At 46.6% G+C, this 26,409-nt stretch overlaps 1 protein-coding gene across 1 annotated transcript in view; it reads right to left on the reverse strand.

Moving 5' to 3' along the window:
• The window catches only part of GABBR2 (gamma-aminobutyric acid type B receptor subunit 2), a 419,145-nt gene that overhangs the window by 264,851 nt on the left and 127,885 nt on the right, over positions 1-26,409 (reverse strand). The window contains exon 2 of the mRNA XM_007968615.3: positions 23,905-24,042. Coding sequence (XP_007966806.1) covers positions 23,905-24,042 — 138 coding nt within the window. The remainder of the gene's footprint in view (positions 1-23,904; positions 24,043-26,409) is intronic.

The following is a 26,409-nucleotide window of genomic DNA, read 5'->3' on the forward strand; positions in this document are numbered from 1 at the left end:
GAGATCGAGACCATCCTGGCTAACACGGTGAAACCCCGTCTCTACTAAAAATACAAAAAACTAGCCGGGCGAGGTGGCGGGCGCCTGTAGTCCCAGCTACTCCGGAGGCTGAGGCAGGAGAATGGCGTAAACCCGGGAGGCGGAGCTTGCAGTGAGCTGAGATCCGGCCACTGCAGTCCAGCCCGGGTTACAGAGCAAGACTCCGTCTCAAAAAAAAAAAAAAAAAAAAAAAAAAAGAAGATTGGAAAACAACTATTAGTTCTGCAAATCCTTTTATTTTAAGTCAAAAATGGGAGTAAAATAGAGAAATGGCAAACCCAAGTCAATGCTGAGAAAGCAGTGTGGCTCATAAGGGTAAGAATGCTGGGTTTCAGTTTGGACAGGCTGTGTCTGAATGCCACCTCTGCCCCTCCCTGTGCAACCTCAGAAGACTCCTCCACCTTTGGGAACTTCAGTTTCCTCCTCTGTAAATGGACCGGGTCAGACAAGCATATTCCCATTTCAGGCTGTCGTGAGGGTTGAAATAGCACAAGCACCCAATTAATGATGGCTAACAGTAGATCACAATTTCTAGACTTAAAAGTTACAAGAACTAAGGAGAATTAGATGGTATTTCTTGCAATCACACAAGGTCTTTTAATTTACAAAGCCCTTTCCTGCATTATTCCACCTCCCTGGGGAAGGCAGGGGAGGAGCGCACCCATTTTACAGATGAGAAGCCTCAGTGAAGGAAAGGATTTGCTCAAACCCAAGCGGCTGCCACCAGGCAGGGACATCATTCTAAAGCAGGATCTCCAAATTCTAATCTATTATTTTAAAATGGTTTGTTAATTAAACAAATAATAATGATTGTATTGCTTGTCTAATTGTGTACAATTAGAATGTATGTCTTTAATTTTCTCTTAAACTTCTGGTAAAATGTTCCATTTTCCCCTCACAGCTGTGCAGGTGACAAATGCAGGAAATTAACAAATTACATTAGAAGCCTCTGGTTTCCTCGGCTTCTTTGCACTTGGCTTTCAGCTGAAATCTTTAGGGGTAAGAAGCATTCTCGTGTGATCACAGCTGTGAAGCCAACTGCCTTTTAATTACCTCACTGCAGAAATCATGTCTCCTCATGTCAATATGGCACCTCTGATCAGTCCACAGGTTGAAATCACATCTATTGTGGGAGGGGGTGCTGGGGCCCCAGCTCGAGTCTTTGAGTAGGAGAGGATGCAGCATTTCTTTCTTTCTTTTTTTTTTTTTTTTTTTTTTTTGAGATGGAGTTTCACTCTGTTGCCCAGGCTGGAGTGCAGTGGCACGATCTCGGCTCACTGCAAGCTCCGCCTCCCAGATTCATGCCATTCTCCTGCTTCAGCCTCCCGAGTAGCTGGGACTACAGGCGCCACCACCATGCCCAGCTAATTTTTTGTATTTTTAGTAGAGACGTGGTTTCACTGTGTTAGCCAGGATGGTCTCGATCTCCTGACTTCGTGATCCGCCCGCCTCGGCCTCCCAAAGTGCTGGGATTACAGGCTTGAGCCACCGCGCCCAGCCAGGATGCAGCATTTCTTACTTCTGGGAACATACTTCCTACTCACTTGTCCAGTCCCACTCACAGACACCTCCTCCAGGGAGCCTTCCCTGCTCTCCCTCAGTTCTTCCAGCACTGTTTCTTCCCCTTGTGGGGTGGCACTGAGAAGTGACGGGCAGCCAGGCCCACTTCACTGACTTCTCTATGAGCTCACTGAGGGCTGTCTCCAAGTTTGCTCTGTAGTGTGGGAGAAGTGGAGGGGAAAGGGAGACAGGAGGGTCACAAAATGCCTTCACACTTGTCTTCTCTAGACAGGAACTCACTCAGTTCTCACACAAAACAGAGCAGAGGAGGAAGGAAAGTACTGGTTTCTCTGGCTGAGGAAAACGGTTTGGCCCTCTGTCCCCTTGAGTAGACAGAGCCCATGCAAAGCTCTGAGCAGCAGACTCCTACCAAGGAATCATTCAGTCAGATAGGCCAAGCTTTCCAAGGAGGCCTGAGAGCCACCTGCCCACTGACACTCAGAGGACATGGGATGGCAGTCACTGGGCACCTCACAGCCCCAATCCCAGGGACACCGGGGCTCCAGAAGAAGGGGTCATCCTAGGTTCAGTTTACCCTGTGAGCCAATGCCTTCCATAAGCAACAAAGTGGAATATGAGACTCCACACCTCTGAAATGTGCTTCACGGTCAGTCCAGAGGAAACTTAGCTGAGTCAAGATCAAAGATTCAAAGATGCTTTCCCAGAATGAGAAGTTTTATTCCACAGGGCAGGGTGTCATCCACGACCAGTGGGGCTGGGGCAGGGCTGGGGCTGCGCATGAGCAAGAGCACCTGGAACTGAGCGCTGTCATGTGCCTGTGGAACACACAGACCCAGCTCCTCTGGTCAGCTGCAAGCCCACCACCAACCTGCTAGGCCTCAGTTTCCTTACCTGTAAAATGGGGAGAATACATCCTGCCCTGACTAACTCTCCAGGGCTCTGTTAAAAATAAACTGAGCTGGTTGCGGTGGCTCATGCCTGAATCCCAGCACTTTGGGAGGCTGAGGTGGGCGGACCGCTTGAGCCTAGGAAGTGGAGACCAGTCTGGGCAACTTGGCAAAATCCCATCTCTATGGAAAAAAATAAAATAAAATTAGCCAAGCACGGTGGCCATGCCTGTGGTCCCAGCTACTTGGGAGGCTGAGGCAGAAGAACTCTTTAAGCCTGGGAGGTCAAGGCTGTAGTGAGCCGTGATAGTGCCACTGTACTCTAGCCTGGGCAACACAGCGAGACCCTACTTCAAAAATAAATAAGTAAACACATGGAGAACTTGGAATATGAACATGTTTTATAGGAAATGAGTCCTAGTGCTATAATAGAAGATGAGGAGATGAGGATTATGAGGCCCACCTGGCCTGCTCTCTCTCCACCTCTTCCACTGCTCCAGCGTCCCCTCTCACCCCTCACTCCAGCCTTCTCTTTCCCAAAGCAGGCTCTCCCTCATTCTGCTCTGAAAAAGTCTTTCTGAACACCTTCCTACCTCTGGTCTAGGCAGGGGGTACCTACCCCACTGCACCCCCAGCAGACCTTATCACATGTACTGTCATTGCGCTTAAGCTGTCACAGAATAAGCACTCAAGTATGCGTTGAATAAATGAATGCATGAACGAATGCAGAGGGAGCAAACTTACTGTGTGGGTCTCAGAGGGAAAACCAGGGTCCATGTATAACTGTTTCAGGGAGGCTGATATGGTCAATATGAAGAAGAAACAGTTCACAATAAGGTATTCAAGAGTGAATCAAAACCTTGCAAAGTACTGAGTTCCCCAGCACTGGAGGTATTCAAGAAGATCCTCAGGGCTCATCTGCCAGAGTCACAGAGGGGATTCCCAAATCAGCAGGGAGTTGAATTAGTCAGTAGTGTGCTTTTTACCCCGGGAGCGTAACCAGTGATTTCAGGTGAGCCCCAGATGACAATTTAAAAACCTTAAGAGGTATGCTTTCCTTTAATTTGCTTTTATACTACTTTCTTAGTAAATGATACTGATTTTTCATTCATGGCATTTAGATAAAATTATGAGTCAATTTAAAGGAACATACTAATTAAGTTAATAATACAAATTGTACAGGCATTGGCAGAGTCAAGAAAGTGATATGAAAATGATAAAGCCATGGATACATAGGATTACAGGTTCATCAAAGAGTTTTTTTTACCAGAATATATGGTCCTCAGAAATAAAAGTCTCCTACCCAAATCTCTATCACTTTCAATTAAATTAGGTCATAATATGAATTTAAACTATCACAGAATGCACTGGGGAATGAGCACTACCAGAAGTGTCAAGAAGAGAGGGTAGTTATCTTAAGAGAAATCAGCTACACAGAAAAAAAGAGAAATAATTGAAATGGCCTGAGCAATAGGGTTGCCACATTTAGCAACATTTGGGACATTCTTGCACTAAAAAACAAAGCAAAAAACCTTTTTGTGTGTCTGAAATTCAAATTTAACTGGGCATCCTGTATTCTACCTGCTAACCCCAAGTAACCATTCAGACCAGCTGTGGTAAAAGGCTGAAGCTATGCTGTATCACCACGGGGCTGACAGGTGCTACTGAGAAGTGGGCTAAGGGAGTAAAGAATGAGCGTTTAGTGATCTATTAGTTATGTCTGCAATTAACATAGAAGGATAAAATAATACCATGCGCGCCATTTATCTATGCGCCATTCTGGGCTTGTCCAACTCCTCATTGTACACACGGAGGACCAGAAAGAAGGGACTTGCCCGGTCTTGCCCCCAAGTTTGTGGCTGGCAGGGCTAAGCCCATTTGCTTCTCCACATTGCCTGCTCAGAATTCAAACAGAATCCTTCCAATGCCACAATTATGTAACTTCAGACTATCCTGAGCAAACGTGACCATTCACATCATCAGCCAGGACGTCCACAGCCACTCAAACCCTCCACCTGATGCGATGTCTCATCATGACTACACGGGAATGCCCTAGAATAACACAAAAGATGTGAAACAAAGTCCACTGACACCGGGTTCTGTTGAAGGAGTTGTCACTGTGACAGCAAAGCACTCAGGGATCTGAACCACACGCTGCTGATAGAGTATCTCCAGGGCTCTCAATTGTACAGTTCTATGTTTGACTCTTGGTAGAAATTGAAAACAAGCATCATGCTTTATTACAAAGAAGCTCTTTCACTTACTGTTTATTAAATTGCATGGAATTGCACTGAATTTGGTTTCTTTTCTTAGTCTTTCTCTTCCTTCCTTCCCCTTTCTGGGCCTTGGTTTCCTTAAGGAGACTGTTCTAGGTAGTTTTTATTTCAGCTCTAAAATTTCATGATTTTGTAATTATATGTTTAATTAAATAACGTATTGTATTGTATTGTATTGTATTGTATTGTATTGTATTGTATTGTATTGTACTGTATTGTATTTATTGAGACAGGGTCTTGCTCTGTTGCCCAGGTTGAAGTGCAGTGGTATGATCTCTGCTCACTGCAGCCTCCACCTCCTGGGCTTAAGCAATCCTCCCATCTCAGCCTCCCCAGTAACTTGGACTATAGGCATGCACCACCACTCCTGGCTAATTTTTGTATTTTTAGTAGAGATGGGGTTTCGCCATGTTGGCCAGGCTGGTCTCAAACTCTTGGCCTCAAGTGATTCATCCACCTTGGCCTCCCAAAGTGCTGGGATTACAGGCGTGAGTCATATGTTTAATTTATAAACCAAAGAGAAATTATTCTGTCTTTAGGCAAGAAAATGAAAATTGCTGGACTAGAGATAACGCCACCAGAAAGGTTTTTAAATCAGCCTCTTTCACAAAGAGATTTATTTATTCTAATTGTTTTATGTCTCCATTTAGATATTAGCCTTTTACTTTCAGCTCTTTTTAATCAAATTCATTCATTAGTTTTCTCAACAAAGATTAATTTTCTAGAAAAATTATAGATGCATTTATCCTTTGACCCAGAAATTCCACTTCTAGGAATTCATACCCAGTTTACACTGGCACAAATGTGACATGTGGCCAAGGTTATTCCAAAAGATTGGAAGTAATCCAAATGTCCATCAGTAGGGGACTGGCTGTACAAACTATGGTACATCCACACAAAGCAGGGCTGTGCCTCTGTAAAAAAAAAAATAAGGAATGTCTTTCTACAGTAATAATACAGTGAAATCTGGGAAAATCCAGTAAAAAAAGCAAGGTGCAGAACAGTGTAGACTGTATGCTCCCTTTGCATAAAAAAAAGAAATGAGGAACAAACACACACACACTTATACACTCATACACACACACACACACGTGCGCTCATATTTTCAATAAGAAAAACTGGAAGGATAAATTAAAAACTAATAACAATGGTCACATTACATAAGGATGGCAACACAATGGAAAGAACTTAAGATCGGAGCCAAGAATTCTCTGCTATACATTTGACTATGGAATCATCTAAAAGTTGTGTATATTTTTTAAAATAAAATTAATCAACAAGGAGAAAAAAGATCAACCCCTAAACAGTGAAAACAAACCAGGACAAAGGAATCTAGGAATATGTTAAGTTTCTAACAGAATCACATGGAGAAAAATGTGTAAAGAGACTTTTGGACACATTTTCACTGTCCAACGAAGGAGGATATATTCTTCCCCTCCACCATCCTTCCATCTAGCATGCACGTGCACACACACACACAGACACACACACACAGATATACACACATACACAATCACACACATACACATACACACATACATACACACAGGTGCATTCACAGCTTTTTATTCTGAAAAATATTTAAACTAAAGAAGTTGAAAGAATAGTAAGAGGAACACTGTATAGTGTTCCTATAAACCCAAAAATATTTAAATAAAAATATTTAAAGCAAAGAAGTTGAAAGAATAGCATGAAGAATACTTTCACTTAGATTCACCATTTTCCATATCTGCTTTCCTCTTTTTAAATATATATAGTATATATTTAGTATTATGTATATACTAATAATGTGTATATATATACACATAGATATACACTAATGTGTACATGTATACGCATAGACACACATATACATATATGCACACACATACTCTTAATGATGTTTTTGAAGCATTTGAAATTAGCTTACAAATATCATGATACCTCATAACTAAATAGTTCAGAGTGTATCTTGTAAAGAATGAAATTATCCTATATTGTTATGTCATTATCACAGTTATGAAAATGAATAATAATTCAGTATCATCTAATGCATAGTCCATATTCAAATTTCTTCAATTTCTCAAAAATGCCTTTTAGTTTTAAAAATTCAAGATCCAATCAAATTTCATGGCTTGCTTTTGGTTAGTATTTTTTATTTTTTTCATTTACATCAGGCCTAGGTTGGCTTTATGTGGTTGTTCTTGTTGTTTTCCACAATAGGGACTTTTTAAGAATTTAGGCCGGGTAAATTATAGAATGACCCATATTTGTCTGATTATCTCCTCATAGTCAGATTATAGTTTAAACACTTTAAAGATATTAAAAATTATATTTTCAAGCTCATTTCACTGAAAAAAAAAACCATGAAGAATGAACCCCAGTATCAACAAGTATACCCAGAACCTAAATGTTGGTTTCTTAATACAATTTCCTACCAGGAAGAATCAAGGCTCCTTGGAGGAATGGCTGATTCCAAGACTAAGGCAGGTAAAATACTAAGTGCTCAAATTAGTAGGGGAAGAGAAACAAAGAAGCAGGAGGAGGAGAAGAAAGAGTAAAAAAAGGGAATGCTGTTCTGGAGAGGAGAATGCTGGCTTAAATGTAGAGGAAGAATCGAATTAGAAAATGAGGTCGAGTGCAGTGGCTCACACCTGTAATTCCAGCACTTCAGGAAGCCGAGGCAGGAGGCTCAGTTGAGCCTAGGAGTTTGAGTCCAGCCTGAGCAACATGGCAAGACTCCGTCACTACAAAAAAAAATTTTTTTAATTAGCCTGGCATGGTGGTATGTGCCTATAATCCCAGATGCTGGGGACGCTGAGGCAGGAGGATCCCTTGAGCCTAGGAGTTTGAGGTTACAGTGAGCTATGATCACACCACTGTACTCTAGCCTGGGTGACAGAATGAGATTCTGTCTCTCAAAAAAAGAAAGAAAAGAAAATGACAATTTTGCAACACCAATATGATACTGAGGCAGGCAAGAATCATAAATTGATGTTAAAACCATTGAGTAAAAGCTTGTGAGGAAATAGGATGTCATAAGGTCTCAGAGTTTCACCCCATAGATTACTTCATAATTACAGAGGGGGAAAATGTATATTTATAATAAATTTGGAAGATACCACCTTAACCAAGTGATCAAATTTAGCATCATCAATAATAGTTCAAATTGACATCCTGGGCCCCCTGACTCGATGCACTGGGAAGAACACAGCATAAAAAAATGTAGTATTCTTGCCAAAACTCATGAATCTAATCATGAGGAAACAAATGACAAGTGTGGGACATTTTATAAAACAACTGGCTTGGGTTTTCCAAAAAAAAGATCACTGTCCTGAAAGCCAAAAATATATGGCAACAAAGACAATGCATGTTCTTTGCTTGTGTCCAAATAAATTCCAATAAGGACAATTTTGGGACAACTGGAAAAATCTCAGTATGGATCATACACTTGGTAATATTGTATCACTGTTAAATATTTCAGATGTGGTTATATTAGGGTTATGTAAGAGGATATAATTGTCTTAGGAGATGCATGCTAATGTATTAGGGGTGAAGTGTCATTGTGTCTGCAAACTATTACCAAATGCTTCAACAAAAAAATCAGTGAGTGTGCGAGAGTGTGTGTGTGTGTGTGTGAGGGTCGGGGGAAGAGAGGAGAAGCAAAAACCAATACGGCAAAATGTAAACAACTGTCAATCTAGATAAAGGGTAACTGATGTTCATTGCACTTTCTTTTAACTTCTTGTTGCAGGTTAAAGTAACTTTCAAAGTAACAAAATTGGAAGAGAATTTTGGGGGAAAGGTAGAAACATAAACAGAGCAGCAAATGTCGGCATGGTGGCTCACACCTGCAATCCCAGCGCTTTGGGAGGCCTAGGTGAGAGGATCACTTGAGGTCAGGAGTTTCAGACCAGCCTGGGCAACATGATGAAACTCCATCTCTACAAAAAATACAAAAATTAGCAGGGTATGGTGGTGTGCGCCTGTAATCCCAGCTACTTGGGGGGCTTGAGGGGGAGGATCGCTTGAACCCAGGAAATGGAGGTTGCAGTAAGCTGAGATCATGCCACTGCACCCCAGCCTGGGTGACAGAGCGAGACCCTGTCCTCAAAAAAAAAAAAAAAAGGCAGCAAAACACTGTCTGCATTAAAAATAATGTCTCCAACTTACTGAATGTACATTCAATGTATTTTTGAAAGTCTATGAATTCATGATGCTGCTTACATTAAAGAGAAAGATTGAGAGAGCACCGAAAACCAAAACAGAAATCAAAGATTCACAGAGGTTCTCCTGGATTCTGGGCCATGAGCTGGGCTCTAAGGTTCCCACTGCAAACAAAGATGCTGCTGCCCCGACCTCACAGAGAGAACAGTAACTATCAGACAAGACTGCACTGAAGGAGGAAGTGAGCATGCTGTGAGCAGCAGGGGTTACGGACACGTCCACCGGAGGCATGCCCTGGAAAGGCTTCCCAAAGAAGTGGTGCTGAAGCCTTCTTGTTAGCATGGGCCAGAGGATTGGGCCCAAACAGCTTTGCTGTGCCAAAGGTCCCCATGCCCATTCCTGTAGGAATGGGCCCAGAGTCTCAGAAGACACCCAGGATGGGAAGGAAGTCATTCCCTGATACTTGCAAAGTCAACACGCCATATTAGAAGAGGCTAAGACAGCACTATGTAAGCTTTTATGGGAACATGGGGAAAATCGAGAAAATTATGCTTAAATCAGCATTTATGAATCATGTCTAGATCATTATCTAACCCAGGATTGTTTTTCTCAAGTTGAACCCTTCCCACTGTATAAAGCTCAATCTCTTCATCATGGAAATAATAAATAAGGTAATCATCTTAGGAAACAGATTCAAAGCAAAAGCCTTCTGTATAATTCACAACTAATATAGACTATGCTCTATTTAGAAAAAAATCAGCTTATTCTTTATAAAACCATCCAGAGCAGGACTATAAGTACTATTCTTGAAATACTTAGCATAGTTACTGATTTTCACCAACAACCAGTCCATCTATTTTCTGACTTCGAAGGAATCATTTATTTTTTATACACAACAAGTTACTGAATGAGTAATAAGTTTAAAAGTGGTGTGCATGCATGTGTGTGTGCATGTGTGGGTGTGTGGGGGTCATGAATGATTTACAGGGAGAACACAGCCTATGTCAGGGGACACGTACTGCCTAGATCCTCCATGGACAGGCAGGAAGTTCCTTGCCAACACAGCTGGAGAGGGAGGCAGACACCCGGGGTCTGGAGCCTCTATGGCCCCCAGAGAGGCCACTCTTAGAGGCCTTCAAGAGACCTCATTTTGTGGTCTGCTTGCAGCAGGAAGCAGGGCCAAACTCTATTTTCTTTGAATCTTATTTTCCGCAATCTGAGAACAGGCCTAACTGGGACAATGTCTGCTCTTCAGCCCGGAGTAATGCAGTGAGGGTTACACGATACTGTGTGACAGGCAGTGTAGTCTTGCGGTTGCAAGCAGGGACTCTGGAGCCACTTAAGAAAGGCAATCCTTTGGCAAGGCACTCAACCTCTTTGTGCCTCAGTTTTCTCATCTGTGAAATGAGAATAACAACGTCTTAGGGTTGGCGTGTGAAGTAAATGAGTTAATTTATGCACGGTGTTTAGAACCATGCCTGGCCCATGGCAAAGGCCATACACATGTTACAAATTGGTTTTGTAATAGGCCCTACAGGTGTGTCCAGTCACAATTCCTGAGCACCTACTTGAGGCAAGGCCCTTGGGGTACTGCTAAGGCTCAGGTGGGCAAGGACTGTCCAGGCCTGAAGGAGTTGTTTGGCAGGTGACACTGAAACCTCATCAGGGATTGTAATATATTGAGGAATGGGCAAAACAAAGGAAGTGAGGAAAATGCTGGGTACCTCCTCCAGCTGGGACCAGGGTTGGGGAAGACTAGGATGCCTTCCTGGAGGAGGAGGTAACACTTGAACTAAATATCAGGAAATACAGAGGACTGAGCCGGGGAGGAGGGGGAGCAGAAAGGGTGTCGTGCAGTGAGAACAACATGGGCAACAACTCTTGCGCTGTGGGGAGTAGGCGCTGTGCCTTAGCATGAGGGGAAAGGACCAGACGGGGAAGGCCACCAGAAAGGTTGGCACCACAGCTCTCTGCCCTACCTGAGGTATGACTTTACACAGGCCGCCTCAGCTCTCTGGGCCTCACTTCCTGCAGAAGGGGTGTCCTCCACCTGGAAAGCTCTGGTGGAAATCAAGAGACATTAAAGCTGAAGGCCTGGCACAGCTGCAAGGCTGCTCCTCTACTCTGTGTGGAGTTACATGTGTAAGTGGCCTCGGCCCCTGAGCGTTTGCCTGGTTCCTTCTCACAGCTTCTAGACATGGAGGGGACACCAGGCCTTATGAGCCTGGGGAAATCACATGCAGAGGCCCAAGAGGGACAATGCCAGGCTTAAGGCACTGATGGCTCTGAGCCACAGGGCATAATGACACGACATTATTAAGGCTCATCAACTGGCCCAACCCACTCCTCTTACACAGGGGCCCACAGGGAGCAAGAGATACCCCAAAACCACATAGCTCATCCCATGGAGATGACCCCAGATCCCAGGGCTCTGCCTCTACCTGCAGAGATAGGCCAGGATGCCACCTGGGTGACTATGTCCTTGAATGGATGGCCACAGGAGGAAGAAGGAAGGTAATGCACCAGCCCCCAGGGTCAGTATGATGCCACTGCCAAGCCTCAGACCAGGAACCAAGGCTGGAAGAGGCTAAGCAAACTGCCCCAGGCACCAGCTAATAAGCACCAGAGCCTGGATGCAAACACCAGCCTATCTGCCCAAGCCTGAGACGTGGCCCTGATATTACTGGTATGTTGGCTCTCTGGCCCTCCATTTGCCCATCTGCACAGGTGAGCACCACACACCTTACCAAACACAACATGGGACGGGCAGTCAGTGCCATGCCACCACATGCACTGGTGCGTCTGTCCGCAGAGCACCTGCCCAGCGGCTCAGCAGGCATCTTCCCAGTCTCACACTCTAAGGCAGTGGTTCCCACCCATGGCTGCACCTCAGAATCACCTGGGGTGTTAACACACAGCACAGAGGACGAGGCGCCTAGAAGCAGGACAAGAGCTGGCGAAGGTGAGCAACTTGTCCTGGCTGGCCTGGGACTTTCCTGGTTTGAATACTCACAGTCCTACTTCCTCAATCCCAAATGCCTCAATTTGGGCACCGTCAATCCCGAAACAGGCATGATTTGTCACCCTATGCCTAGTGGGTTTTTGTATTTTACCAAGTTTCCAGGGGCTCTTGAGACTCATGAAATTTGAGAACCACCACCATAAAAAAAAGCCCATTTTTAGTCAATTTTCCTCAACAAAATAGTAACCTTCACTCATGAATTACAGGAATGATGTTTTAAGAACAATATTGATGGCTGGGCACAGTGGCCCACACCTGTAATCCCAGCACTTTGGGAGGCCAAGGTCGGTGGATCATGAGGTCAGGAGATCGAGATTATCCTGGCTAACATGGTGAAATCCCATCTCTCCTAAAATTACAAAAAATTAGCTGGGCATGGTGGCGGGCGCCTGTAGTCCCAGCTACTCGGGAGGCTGAGACAGGAGAATCGTTTGAACCTGGGAGGTGGAGCTTGCAGTGAGCTGAGATTGCACCACTGCACTCCAGCCTGGGTGATAGAGCAAGACTCCGTCTCAAAAAAAAAAAAAAAAAAAATTGTTAATTAGCTGGGTATGGTGGTATGTGTCTGTAGTCCCAGCTACTGAGGGAGGCTGAGGTGGGAGGACCACTTGAGCATGGGAGGTCAAGGTTGCAAGACTGTCAAAAAAAAAAAAAAAAAGAGGAGGAGGAAGAGGAGGAGGAAGAGGAGGAGGAGGAGGAGAAAGAGGAAGAGGAAGGAGAAGAGGAGGAAGAGGAGGAAGAGGAGGAGGAAGAGGAAGAGGAAGAAGAAGAAGAAGAGGAGGAGGAGGAGGAGGAGGAAGAGGAAGAAGCAGCAGCAGCAGCAGCAGCAGCAGCAAGAAGAAGAATATTGCATGCCTGCTGGGTGCCCGGCACTGTGTGACACATTTATTATTTCTATCTCTCATCCCAACCTTATTAGGTTGGTGTTAATCCCATTTTACATGTTTGTCCCCGGAGGGAGCTCATTTTCAAATTCCCTCTCCAGTTCTTTCTAGACGCAATCTGTAATTCCAGACTCAACTCTATGTAATCTGCAGTTGTGCCGATCACTAGCAGCACCAGCTGTACCGTAAGTAGCGCGAGTGATTTATTTATTTAGAATGAATTATTTACACCCCGCATGTTCCCAGAAAAGGGTTGAAGTGGCTGGCGGTGAAAGACGCATAAACAATGAGGCCATTGGAGTTACATGTTGGGAACTGATACTGCTTTAGAGACCATGATCTTGAATTAAAAATAGGGGTCAGAACCTTAAATTGAATCTTTCACCAGGCCGACAGGAAAGACATGGGGTGGGTCCTTGCAGGAATAGATTGGGAACCGCCCTGCCCTCAATAGCATCCGGCCCTTCTTTAACCTACCTCTGCTTCTCTGAAAACCAGAGTGTGTGTGCCCTCTAACAGCTGCCTGGGGCTTCTTTCGCCTCTCCTGTAAGTTTTCTGTTTTAATTTTACTGTTCTGAATCACCTTCATGGTCAGTGATAGTTAATTTCATCCACACAACTTTGGATCTGAAGACAAATGGAGACCTATACATTTTCAGGGCCCAGTTGGCATCACAGCGGCAGTAACATCTCCACCTGAGATCTTAGTGGGCCTGACGGTCTGCAAAGTGCTCCCACATGGTCCAGCATCCCTGTCCCATCTAATGCTCTCAATAGCCCCAGAAGGGTGGACAGGATTATCTCCATGATACTGTGAGTTCAGTGAGGCTCTGCGGGGGCTGCTAATTTGCCTAAGTTCCCTCTGTCAGTGAGAGGCATCGGAGGGAAAATGACCCGGAGCTTTGGAATTCCAGTCCTCTGTTCAGGTTCCTGCATCAAACTGCCTCTTTGCCATGTCTCCCTCTCTTGGATGGTGGTGTTGGGTGGTGGATTTGCACTGCTCCAGGAGAGCCTGGGAGAGTATATAGCAGGTGCTGCACTTGTTGAGTGACAGAATGAATGAATAAATACAGTATGAGTCAGTGAATGAATGAACGAATGAATGGATGGATGAATGAGTAAGAACAGAACCTCTCTTCCCCTGAAGATTAGTAGGTGCTGCCAGGATCCACGCAAGCCAGGTTGGATGTGGGGACCACGTCTCCACCCCTTCCACCAAAGGAGTGGGGGTTTGGATCACGAAGGGCAGTGATACCCCAGGCCAACTCAAAGCTGTGGAGTGAACCTCCTCCTCCGTCCCTCACACACATTATTGGGTCCCTTTAAGTGGGACCAGGCATGGAGAGACTAATCCGACATGTCCACTGTCTTTAGGGTACCACAGCCAAATGGAGGAAGCAGAAATGGAGACAATGATGACACTGTGGTATACAGACAATCCTGTAACAAGGGATGCTGGACACATGGCGTAACATGCCCAGAGGCTCAGAAGAGCCAGCAACTCACTTGCCAACTCTCACAGGCTGGAAGTGGTTTTCAAGGTGAAAAGGAGAGGGCAGGCCTACAGGCGTGGGACCCACTCAGGGGAAGGCTGGGCCTTCAAAGAGCACAGAGCAGCTGAGCAGCTTCAAGGGACTCTGGGTGTTGGAGCTGGGAGATTTGGGGCAAATGAGGTGGGAGGGGCAGGCACCAGTCAGCACTTTGTCCATCATGGTGCCTGCCACATACTCCCCTCTCCATCCCCTCTGGCCTTTGCAGTGGCCTTCAGCTGCCCCACAGACCTGTGTCCTAGGAATGCTGTTGCCATGGCCACCATGGGTCCCACTTCAAGCCAACTCCCAGACTCCTCTGCCTGAAAACCCTTCTGAGGGTTCCTTCTTCCTTCTACCAATTGTATCCAAACAAAAAGCTACCAAGCTTTTCCTCGCCTCATGTGTGACATGCTGCCCACTTTCAACACTGGGCTTGACTGCACTGGGCATCTGACAACAGCCAGGAAGGACCCTCCAAAGTCCCCAGGTCCTTGGGGTCTCTCCTGCCCTCTCTGCTTGGCCAATAGTGCATGCCCTTAGTATCATTTCTCCTCTTTCCTTTCTTCTTGTTTTTAATGAATCCAGAAGGTGGAAGCATCTCATAGATTATTAATGTGCTAAATGGCCCCCCTGGAGACCAGTGCAAAGAAATGGCTCCAACCCGTGCTGGATTACTGGCCTCTATTCTCTTTCTTAGAGAGCAGCAGCAACAGTTTCCAGCTGTGCCTTATCGTACTGCTGCTTCTAAATGGTTTCCAATCAAGGCTGCAGGCTCACTTGCATGTACTGTGGCAAGGGTGTGGCAGTCACGTGGCTGGGTTATGGCGGGATTCTGGCCTGGGTGGGTTTTGACTGTTGGGGGCTAAGAGGCAGACGTTGCGTGTACTTTGAGCATCTTGCTGAAGAGCCCCCATTCCATCCCTGACTCCTTATTTTCAGAGTCTGCAGTGTCAGAGTAAAACATCCTGTTGTCCATGCAAAGCATGAAACTCCAATGGCCATAATCAGAGATCTGCTCCTAGCAAAGGAGTCCTGGGCATCATAATAGCAGCTACTGGATTACAGTTTATAAAAGTGCTTTCCCTTGAAGAAAAAACATCTGCACAAAACACAGAAGGCGGGTTTGCTACTCCCATTTTACATAACAGAAAAGGGAGGCTAAGGGAGAGAAAATCAGACCATGGCACGTGCTGCAAAGTGCTGGAGGGTAGGCCACGGAGCCCCGCGTCGCTGTTCCTGTGAGACTTTGGCAAGGCCCTGCCCCATCTGGTCTCTGTTTTTCAGTCTGTACAACAGGGAGACTGGACCCAATGCGTGCTAAGCCTCTGCCACCTCTGCCATTCCATGAATCTACCTCAAATTCCACAAGCCACAGCTAAGCAACAAGCAATCTTTTGATTTCTCAGACAACCTACAGTTTAATAAAATAATCATTTGAGAAAATCATGTCAGATCACAAAATTTCTGTTCCAAAATTTCTGAAGCAAAATGGCATCGACTGACCATTTAGAATGATGCCAGAATTCAGTAAATAGCAAAAGGCCTGATTTGGAGGTTCTCACTGATTTGTTTTTTAAATGTCAAAACCAGGCATGCTTTTGAGTTTTCAGAAATCAAGTCCTAAACGTATTGGGAGTCCATTGCCAATACCTCTACACACACAGTGTCAACATCCTCCCGTGTGAAAGTCCTCCTTGCCTCCACTCCCTCACATGAGCTTCTCCAAGACGACAGCCCCATGACACAAGCCGAAGTGTTGCTTCCCAGGAAGGTCCTCGGGGGGAGTGCCAAGGCGGGCCACAAAGCAGGGTGGGCTGTCCAGGGGAGGCTGGGGACAGAGCCAGGAGAAATGCATCTACAATTTAATAATCTGCCACGGCTGCCTTTTAAAGGACAGGCTCTGCGGGATACAGTTCTTGAGGAAATAGTGTTTGCGTTTTCCTACGAGCAGCCCTTTATCCCTTTAGGAATCTGACTTTATTTTCATCAGCGAGACGATTTCTGTCTGCAAGCTGAAGCTGCGATCATCTCACTCCCAAGCAGGAAGGAGCGTGGTCCTGGTCTCTGAGGATGTCAAACTCCCTCTTGCTGGCATCTCTTGGACCTTTCCCAAGCTCTGTCTCCATCTTCCCTACCCAGCTCCAAATTCTCCTGGTTTTTTCCAGGTCCCATGCTTTCAGGACAGATCAGGCTGGTGCGAGATCTGCACGACTGCCCCCAAAAGTGCCAACACAAGCCACCCTTAGATCTCTGAGGACAGGATTCTGGGTGGGTCTGAAAAAAACTGCAAAGGAAACTTAGTTAGAAAACGGTGGGGTGGGGGTTCCTGAGATGCGAGATGCAGGCTGAGGCTGAGCCCAAGGCTGTGTTAGGGCTCCCTTTGCGTCCGTTTAACAAGAGGCTGCAGTCGGAGAGTCCTCGGGTGACTTTAGGTCTGGTAAGCTCTGATGACGTGCCCTTGGTTCTTAGGGGACCAACTCAAGGCCTAAAAGACAGACACCTGGCTCTCCATCAGCAAATACGCCCTGAGCACTGTTCTGGCTGTACCAGGCCAAGGGGCAGAGTGAATGAGACACAATGCTAACCTCAGGCAGTTGCAAGCCGGGGTGGGCAGACATAGCAAACCCCCTGGGAGGGATGTGCAGGTCAGGTCAGGAAGCACAGGGGAGGCCATGGGAGGCTTTGCAAAGGAGGGGCACCCAAGCTGCGCCAGGAAGAATGAGCACAGTCCTGCCAGCAGCCTGTACTGAGGCCGGCAGCATGAAGGGGCATGAGGTGGGCCGGGAAAACGGCAAGGTGATGGTGTACTCCATGGACTGTGCCCCACCGTGGACTGTGAGCTTCATCCTAGCGGCACTGGGATACTTGCCCTGGCAGCATCCCTCCACCCTCACCCTGGTGACCTCCTCTATGTCCTCTTTCCCACATGGGCAGCATCAATTGGAGGTTTTTGGACCAGCAGCATTTGTTAAACAGCCCCGGTGTCTGGGGGATGAACAGGCCTTAGAGAGCTCCTGGCCTGGCAAGTCTCCAGGGGCCAAGAGCATCACAGTCACCTGAGCCACTGATATTGAATTTGCACTGTTACCAAGAACCCCCATAAGTGACTCTTCCCATATAGGTGGAGAGCCACTGACCTGGTCTATGCCTACTCCGTGTATTAAATTTCCCCAACAGCAGGCCTGGCTGAAACCGGACTGCTCAGGGAACTTTGGGCCACAGGGAACTCATGACTTCACAGCCACGCGCTTGCTCCATGCTGGAAGCCTCCAGAGGCAGGGCTTGCTTGCAGGAGGTGGAAACCCTGCTCCCCGCTAACTTCAGCCATGGCTCCTGCTTCTCCTCCCCACTTGCACCAGAGAACCAACAAAATCTATCACAGACAGTCATGCAACGCTGGAGGTCTGGACTCCTCCCTCCTCCCCAGTGCCCCGTGTGCTCTCCAGGCTGAACACCCTCAGCTCCCCAATGTCTAGACCTTGATCCTTCCCTGATGCTTTCCTGGGTTATGCCCTAGTGGGTTCCTCCCAGCATGAGGCCCAGATCAGAGCCCTGCACACTGAGCAGGCTCTGACAGTTTGGAGAGGGACAGAGCCACTCTCACCTGCATATCAGACCCTGGACTCTGTGAAGGTCCTTGCATATAGAGGGTTCCCAGTGGCTAAGTGACTCAAATCACGACTAAAACAATATTAGCTTCTCTATGCAGCAGCTATGAATCAAGAGGCCCAGCAAAAGGCAAAAGTTAAATTTAACCGATTTCAGCACCAGAGTGAATTTTCACCCCTCTGGTGTGTGAATCCCTATTTTTGTGACACAAGGAAACAGAAACAACTGATTATGCATTCCCGGCTGTCTCTGTCCAGCAAGCATTGCTCCTCCAAAAAGGGCAGCCAGAGCTCCTTTTCAATTACACAGATTACACACAGTTTCCCATTTGTGAAGCTCTGTTGTGAAGCCCAGTCTTGAATAAGTTAAGAGATTCGTCAAATCCCTTGGGCACCTGTAGACCCACCCATCCACCCCTTCACCGTCTCTGGAAACAAGCTCAGCCTCCCTGAGTTGGGGTTGGGGTGGCTTGGGAGGTCCCCAGAGTCTGGCTCGTAATAAATGGGGCTATGTTCCCTGAGAATGAGAAGGAGGCAGGAATCCAGGCTCCCAGTCTACTCCCAGATCAAGATCCTGATCTTTGTTCTTATATCTTCCTTGCCTGGCTGCACAAGGCTGGGAGAAATGCAGTCTTCTGGGCTCATCCACCGTTCCGCCTCCCAGGTCCTCAGATAAGTCCAAACTGTTGAGTACCCTCCAGTTCCAAGCCCCCCAGCATCCCGCATCCACGTCCAGTTGCAGCCATTGATCCAGCCCCAGTGTCTAGTAGTGAATGCTAGGGCAGCATTGTCTGGGTGTGGGCATCTTCCCCCACAAGGAGCCTGGGAAAATGCAGAGCGATTCTGTGGAGGTGGAGGCTGAGATTCTGCATGGCCCACTGCCCTTCCCACTCCACAGTCAGAGCCACACTGTGACAGGTTCTGCCATGGAGCATTTCAGGCCCCTCCGTCCGCCTATCCTCTGCACTTAGCACAGTTCAATACTCAGTGAGGACCTACTGTGAGCCCAGGCCCTGCGCCAGACACTGGGAACCAGGAGATGAAGAAGGGGTGGGGAAGGGCTGCCCCCAGGAAGCTCACAATCTGATACAGAAGACTGGCATATAGAACAAATTATTTTTCACAACACTTAATTTTTAAAAAATAGAGACAGTGTATCACTTTTTTACCCAGGCAGGAGTGCAGTGGTATGTTCATAGCTCACTATAGCCTTGAATTCCTAGGCTTGAGCGATCCTCCAGCTTCAGCCTCTCAAGTACCTGGGACTACAGGAGCGTGCCACCACACCCGGCTAATTTTATAATGTTTTGTAGAGATGAGGTCTCACTATGTTCCCCAGGCTGGCCTCAAACCCCTGGCTTAAAGCCATCCTCCTGCCTTGGCCTCCCAAAGCATTCGGATTACAGGCATGAGCCACTATGCCCAGCCCATTCTTAAAATTTTATTTTTGTGAATTGAGGTAAAAGATACATATAAAATTTACCATCTTTACCTATTTTAACTGTAGAATTCATTGACGTGAAATTTAATCAGAGAACACTGCACACAATATAGAAGGATGCGGAACGGTGTTTCTCAACCTTCATTTCACTGTTAGTCTCCTAAGAAGACTTTCTGGCTACTTTTTCCTACTCTCGCCGCCCGGTGAAATTGTAATACCACAGGCATACATAGATCTGTTTGTGTACTAGATTTATATCTATGCTTTATACATTAAAAAAGTAAGATTTTTTTTTTTTTGCCTCCGCACAAGAACCAATGTTTACTCCCTTGGAGGAGATATCACCCGCTATTGAGAATGCAGGGTGTAGTGGAGGAAGAAATAATTAATTTACTTTTTGAGCGGGGGATGGGCAGCACTGAAGGAAAGGGGGTAAAGGAGATCAGGGAAGGCATCACAGAGGAAGTGGTATCCAGGGCTTTGAAGGATGAGCAGGAGTTCTGCAAAACAGGGCAGGGCCTCAGCATCAGGTCCCCCTTGCTGGGCAACTGGAGTTCCTGTCTTCCTCCAGACATTAGTCACTATAGCATCCAGTCTCCACGCTAGCCCCCAGTGAGCTTCACCTCCCCCTGCACCTTGGTACTACTCCTCTCTAAATAAGAGCTAATTTGTGTGATCCACAGATTACAGCAGAAGTTATAGCATGCAATTTCCAGAGCTAAGTTCTAAAAGACTTGGTCTTTTCATGACTCACTTTGGGGGATGCCAGCTGCCTTGTCATGGGTACACACCGGCAGCCCTATGGAGACCTCCACATGGAGAGGAGCCACACTGGAAGCAGATCCTCCAGCCCCAGTCAGGCCTTCAGATGATGCCAGCCCCCAGCCTTCAAGTCCTCCAGTTGGGCCCCAAACACCATGGAGCAAACACAAGCCATTCAGTGTATCTGAATTCCTGAACCAGAGAAATAATGAAATAATACATGATATTGTTGTTTTAAGCCACTAAATTTGGGGGGATTTGTTACCCAGTGATAAATAACTAACACAATCCCCATCTTGTAAACCAGTTCCCTGTCTTATCAACTCCTCTAGGTTGGAGGGCTGTCCTGCTCATGGCGAGGTCAGGTAGCTCTGGTCTGCAAGTTGGGAGTTTCCAACGTTGTGCTTGTTCCTGCAGCTCCTCAGGGAATTCTGAGGGACAGATGGTTCCAAGTGACACTGAGAATCAGTGGAATCAGTTGGATTCCTCTCTGGGCAGGGGATTTCCCTGGGACCTCAGCCTCTCATGCCTGGACAAACTGTCCACCTGCAGATCCTTCCATCCCTTCCCATCTCCCTCCATCCCTCTGATCATTGAGCAGACTTCTGATGAAGACTGTGAAATGACAGGCATGGGGAAAAAGAGAAGTCCAGGTTCTGTCCTTAAGGAGCTCACAGCCCAGCTGGAGAGACAAACATTTATAAACACACCCCCACATCTGCAAAACCCTGAGAGGGACAGGCAGGGTGGAATGGGACACTGGGCTGTGCACACGCTCTGCTAGAATTAAACAAGGGGAAGTGATAGAAAGGCTTTCTAGGGCCCAACTTTAGCAGCCCCCTAGTAGCAGCAGGAAAGGCTTCCTGAAGGAGGCAGGATTTAAGCTGGGTCTCAAAGAAAGGGTAGCACTTGATACACTGGGTATAGGAAGAATGGGACGTTTTGGGTGGTAGGAACAGTGTAAGAAAATGTGGGAATGCAAGACCAGGAATGACAAGTAATCAGGGGATTCAACTTGGGGAGTGGGAGGAGACAGGGCAGGACTAACCACAAAGAACACTTAGTTAGCACTTACTGTGTGCCAGGCACAACCCTAATCCCTTTTCAATCTTTCAATCCACACGACAACCCCATGAAAACAGTCCTATTACTACCTTGATTATGCAGATGAGGAAACTGAGGTTCAGGGAGGCAGCGCATAGCTCTAACTAGTAGAGAATGTGATCCTCAATATTCAGGAGAGCAAGCTCAAGCCCAAAGAAGCTAAGTGACTGGTCCAAGGTCTCCACAGCTGTCCTAGGCACTTTGAGGGCTGAGGCCAGGCTCCCATGGCACACTGAGCCATGCTGGCTTTCAGGTGTGTGGTTAGGTTTGTGGTTAGGTTTGCACCAGAGCACACGGCTGCTTTTCTGGCCTCCTCTTCATGTTGCATCCACCCACAATCAGCGTGGCCTGCTCTGGCCACAAGGAATGACTCAGCACTCCCCAAGCCCACATACTTTCCCACCTCCTGCTTTTGCACACCCAGTTTCCTCTGCAGCGGCGCTCTCCCCCATGTCTCCAGCTGTCCAACGCCCTCTCCTCCTTCAGCAGCCAGCTCCACTGCACCTGCCATAGCACCTGCCCTGGGGCTTCCTTGACCCAGGGCTGAGTGAGGGGCCCTCGCCTGGGCCCCACCTCTCCTTCATCACACCTGCTATCGCTTGTGCCCACCACTCTTTGTGGCTGCAAGCTTGGGCTCCACCCCAGCACCCCATGCATGCAGCAGCAGACTCAGAGGAGGTCCCCAGTCAATGCAAGTGGAATGAAACAGATCCTCTACGTGGTTAGGCTCCTGCTCACCCTGCCACTCTCACTGTCTTCACCCTGACTCCCCACCCATCACACTCCAGCACCACTTCCCTGTTTTCTGTTCCATGAATATGCCAGGTTCTTTCCTATCACAAGCTGCCTTCCTGCGTTTGCTATTCCATTCATTGACATGGAATGCGCTTCACCCAATGGTCTCCTTCTCACCCTTCAGGTCTCAACTTGAATGTCACCTCCTCCAAGAGACCTTTCCTGACTACCCGAAGGCAGTCACTATATATCTCATCACCGTGTTTCCTTCTATCATAGCCAAGTTTCCTTACTACAGTCTTATCTTAAGGGCCAGACTGCCCGAGTTAAAATCCTGGCCCTACAAATTGTTAGCTGTGAGTCCTTGTGCAAGTTATATAGCTTTTCTGTGCCTCGGTTCCATTATCTATAAAATGGGGATGATAAGGTACCTACAGCATAGAGCAGTTATAAAAATTAAATGAATTCATACAGAAAAATACTAATAACAGTGTCTAGCACATGGCAGACCCTCCATACACAACCTTATTATTATTTATTTACTTGCTTCTTGCCTGTCTTCCTCCTAGAACGTAAGCTCCAGAATAATGCGAACCACATCTATCCTGTTCAGCACTATATCCCCAGTGTGCCTACCAAAATCCAGGCACAGAGTAAGTTGCCTATAATATTTGTTGGATGTATGTATGGATGGATGGATGGACAGATGGATGGATGGATAGGTGGGTGGGTGGATGGATGGATGGAGAGGTGGATGGATGGAGAGGTGGATGGATGGATGGATGGATGGATGGACAGACAGATGGACAGATGGATGGATAAGTGGGTGGATGGATGGACGGATAGATGGATGGATGGATGGAGGGATGGATGGATGGATAGGTGAATGAATGGATGGCTGGATGGATGGATGGACAGATGGACAGATGAATGGATAAGTGAGTGGGTGGGTGGGTGGGTGGATGAATGGATGGATGGATGGATAGGTGAATGGATGGATGGCTGAATGGATGGATGGATGGATAGGTGAATGGGTGGATGGGTGGATGCATGGATGGATGGATGGATGGATGGATGGACAGATGGACAGATGGATGGATAAGTGGGTGGGTGGGTGGGTGGATGGATGGATGGATGGATGGATAGGTGAATGGATGGATGGCTGAATGGATGGATGGATGGATAGGTGGATGGATGGATGGATGGATGGATGGATGGATGGATGGATGGATGGATGGAAGCAGCAAAAAAGTAAACATGTGTATGAGCCACCACTCACCCCTGGTGGTCATATAGTTCCACACTCTTCTTTCCCATCCCCAACAACAGCTAACACTGGCAAGTCTTACCTACAATAGACTATATGTGTGTTGGTGGAGCGTTCAATGATGTACAAAATCTGCCAGGGCAAAGAGTGAATAACCGGCAAGGAGCCCAGGAAAGACTTAACTGAGGACAAAGGCAGTCTTAGAGGACAAAAGAGAATTTCAGTGGGAAAGGGAGGCTTGGCAGAGAATTGATGAGCGGTCATCTGGTTAAGGGAACATCAAGAGCAGGGCTCTGAGACCCAAAGGTCCAGGACACATGTGTGGAAAGGCAGAGTGTCTGGCAAGACTGTGCTTTGGAGGAAGTGGAAGGAGCAGGAGATAACAGTGGACAGGCAAGTTGGACTGGCATCGATGACCCAGAAAGCTGGGCTAGGGAGTCAGTGGTGATCCCTGAAACCTCCAAATACATGGTGGTAGCATCAGGGCTGCCCTTTAAAGACCCACCATGGGGGCCATGCCAGGTCAGGCCAGCAGTGAAAAGCTATGCTATCACCCAGGAGAAAGTCCAGGAGGCCTGACCTAGGCAACATAGAAACCACATTGTACAAGGAATCATTCCTGCAAAAGACTGAGGGCCAACCAGACACCTCCCCACAACAGAAGGTAGCTCGGACCTTACCTGCACCAGATTCCAGCCTTGGAGGGACTCTGCAATGATGGATGTGACCGATGGACAGACACCTCCAAACACCATCAAGTGGTTCGGCCCGTATTTTATTGCATCATAGAAGGCTTTCAACCCTTTCGCATTGTCGCACTGGGAAGTAACACATAGAAAGAAAGGTCTAAATTAGAAACAGCTTTTCCCCAGGGACATGAGCCCAACAAACAAATCTTTCCTTGTGGAAACCTTTTGGGTTTCAGTTCTCCCATGGTGGGGAGTCTCCTTAAGTCAGCCCTGAGTCCATGCTGTGAGCTCAAAGAGTGTGGTCTTGGCACCCACTATCCTGTCTCTGCTCCTGCTAAGTGCCCTCCAAATCTAGGACCTCCCTCCCGCACCCCAGCTGTCTCCCTTCAGAGTACACTCATGAAAAGCCCCCATAATGCCTCGCCCTGGGATCTCCTTTTTTCATGGCCATTTGTATTTTAAGGATGATCTCACACTCATTAAAATAGCTATCAAAAAAAAAAAAAAAAAAAAAAAACCACACACACACACACACACACAGAAAACAACAAGAGTTGGCAAGGGTGTGGAGAAACTGGAACTGCTGTGCCCTATTAGTGGGAATGTAAGATGGTGCAGCTGCTGTGGAAACAGTATAGTGGTTCCTTGAGAAGTTAAACATAGAACTGCCATATGACTTAGCAATTCCACCTCTAGACGTCTACCCAAAAGAACCAAAGGCAGGGACTTGAAGAGATAGTTGTACACCCATGTTCATAGCAGTGTCATTCACAATAGCCCAAAGATGGAAACAACACAAATGCCCATCAACAGGTGAATGGATAATGGAACAGTGGTGTATCCATGCAATGGAATATTTCCAGCCTGGAAAAGGAAGGAAATTCGGACACATGCTACAACATGGATGAGCCTTGAGGACATTATGCTAAGTAGAATAAGCCATATAAAAAGACAGCTATGATATGATCCCACTCATATGAGGTTATCTAGAGTAGTTAATTTCATAGAGAGAGAATGTAGAATGGTGGTTGCCAAGGGCTGGGAGGAGCAGGGAAGGGGTCTTCATTGTTTGACAGGCTCAGAGTTTCAGTGGGGATGACGGAAGTGTGTTGGAGGTGGATGGTGGTGATGGTAGCTCAACAATGTAAATGTGCTTAATGTCACCGAACTGTACACATAAAAATGGTTAAAATGGTAACTTTTAGGTTACGTATATTTTTACCACAGTCAAAAAAAAAGATGATGAGGAGGATAAATCTAAAGAGAAGATTCATTCAGCAAACACTTGCCAAGCACTACTCTGTGTTCAGTCCAGGGCTGGACATTGAGGAAACATAAAAATTGGATCCAGCCCCTGCCAAGGAGCTCCTGTATTAGAGAGAAAAGTTCACCAAGAAAACAGTTCACGGCGACCCACCATGGGAATGGAAAGGGGCCAGGGGCCCATGATGAGTATCAGGATTCAGTTCTGGCTCACTCGGCACCTTTCCATCCCCGCCTCCCTCGGTGAAACCCTGTGGTCATCTCTCCCCCTGAAAAGAGGCTTTGGTTTCTACTGGGCGTCTTACCTCCCCATGGGCAAGTTGAACCCCTCCACCATCTAACCGTCTGAGGGTTCTTTGTCAAATATAAATGAATTCTTCTCACTCTTCCTGCTTTCCATGCACTTAAAACCCAAATTCCTATCAGAATATAACTCTCGAAAGGTTAAAAACGTAATTCTCATGAAAATCGATAGTGAACACATGTCAAAGTTTTATTTAACTCATTAATAAGGGGATCTGCAGGATGACAAAGTGGATTCAAAAGAGCATTTAAGGAACAGGGATTTTTACGGCGACTGAAAAAAGGAATAAGATAAGATTGCCAAATTACATACAAAACTGGTTAATGTCCCACAGGGTGACAAAACCACAACCTTTGGGGACAGAAAAGAAAATCATTGAAAACCAGCATATCTTATCTGTTTTAGAAGCTTGCAAAATGTTTAGGTCTTAACTAATTGAGCAAAGTTCTATTCCCCCAGTCAGATGACCCTTAGGCAGGAAAATGCTCTAAGTATTAGGGTAAAGGGTCACATAATCACATCTTTGTATTATGTACAAGTTTGGGGTCATTTTCTTAACACTCCTTATCACAACGGAAGCCACTCAGTCCAGCTGCTGCCTCCCAATCTGGCCTGAGTTCCCTTTTCTCTGCCCTTTGCTCTCCAAGTACAGCCCCAAAAACCTCCTTCCAGTTCCCTGAAACCAAATGCACTTTCCTTCCTACCTCTGGGCCTTTGCACTTGCTGTTTTCTTTGCTGGGAACACGATTTCCTTGGTTCTCAGCATGGCTCCTCCTTCCCATCAATCAGGTTACCCTCCCCAAAATATCTCCCACCCCCATTCACTCCCTGACACGCCACCCTATTTAATGCCCTAACATAGTTCCTAAAATTATCTGAAATCATCTTGTCTACAGTTGGTTCACTTGTAGATTGACTGATTTCCTCAA

Source organism: Chlorocebus sabaeus, chromosome 12 (genome assembly GCF_047675955.1).
Source record: "Chlorocebus sabaeus isolate Y175 chromosome 12, mChlSab1.0.hap1, whole genome shotgun sequence".
NCBI lineage: Eukaryota > Metazoa > Chordata > Mammalia > Primates > Cercopithecidae > Chlorocebus > Chlorocebus sabaeus.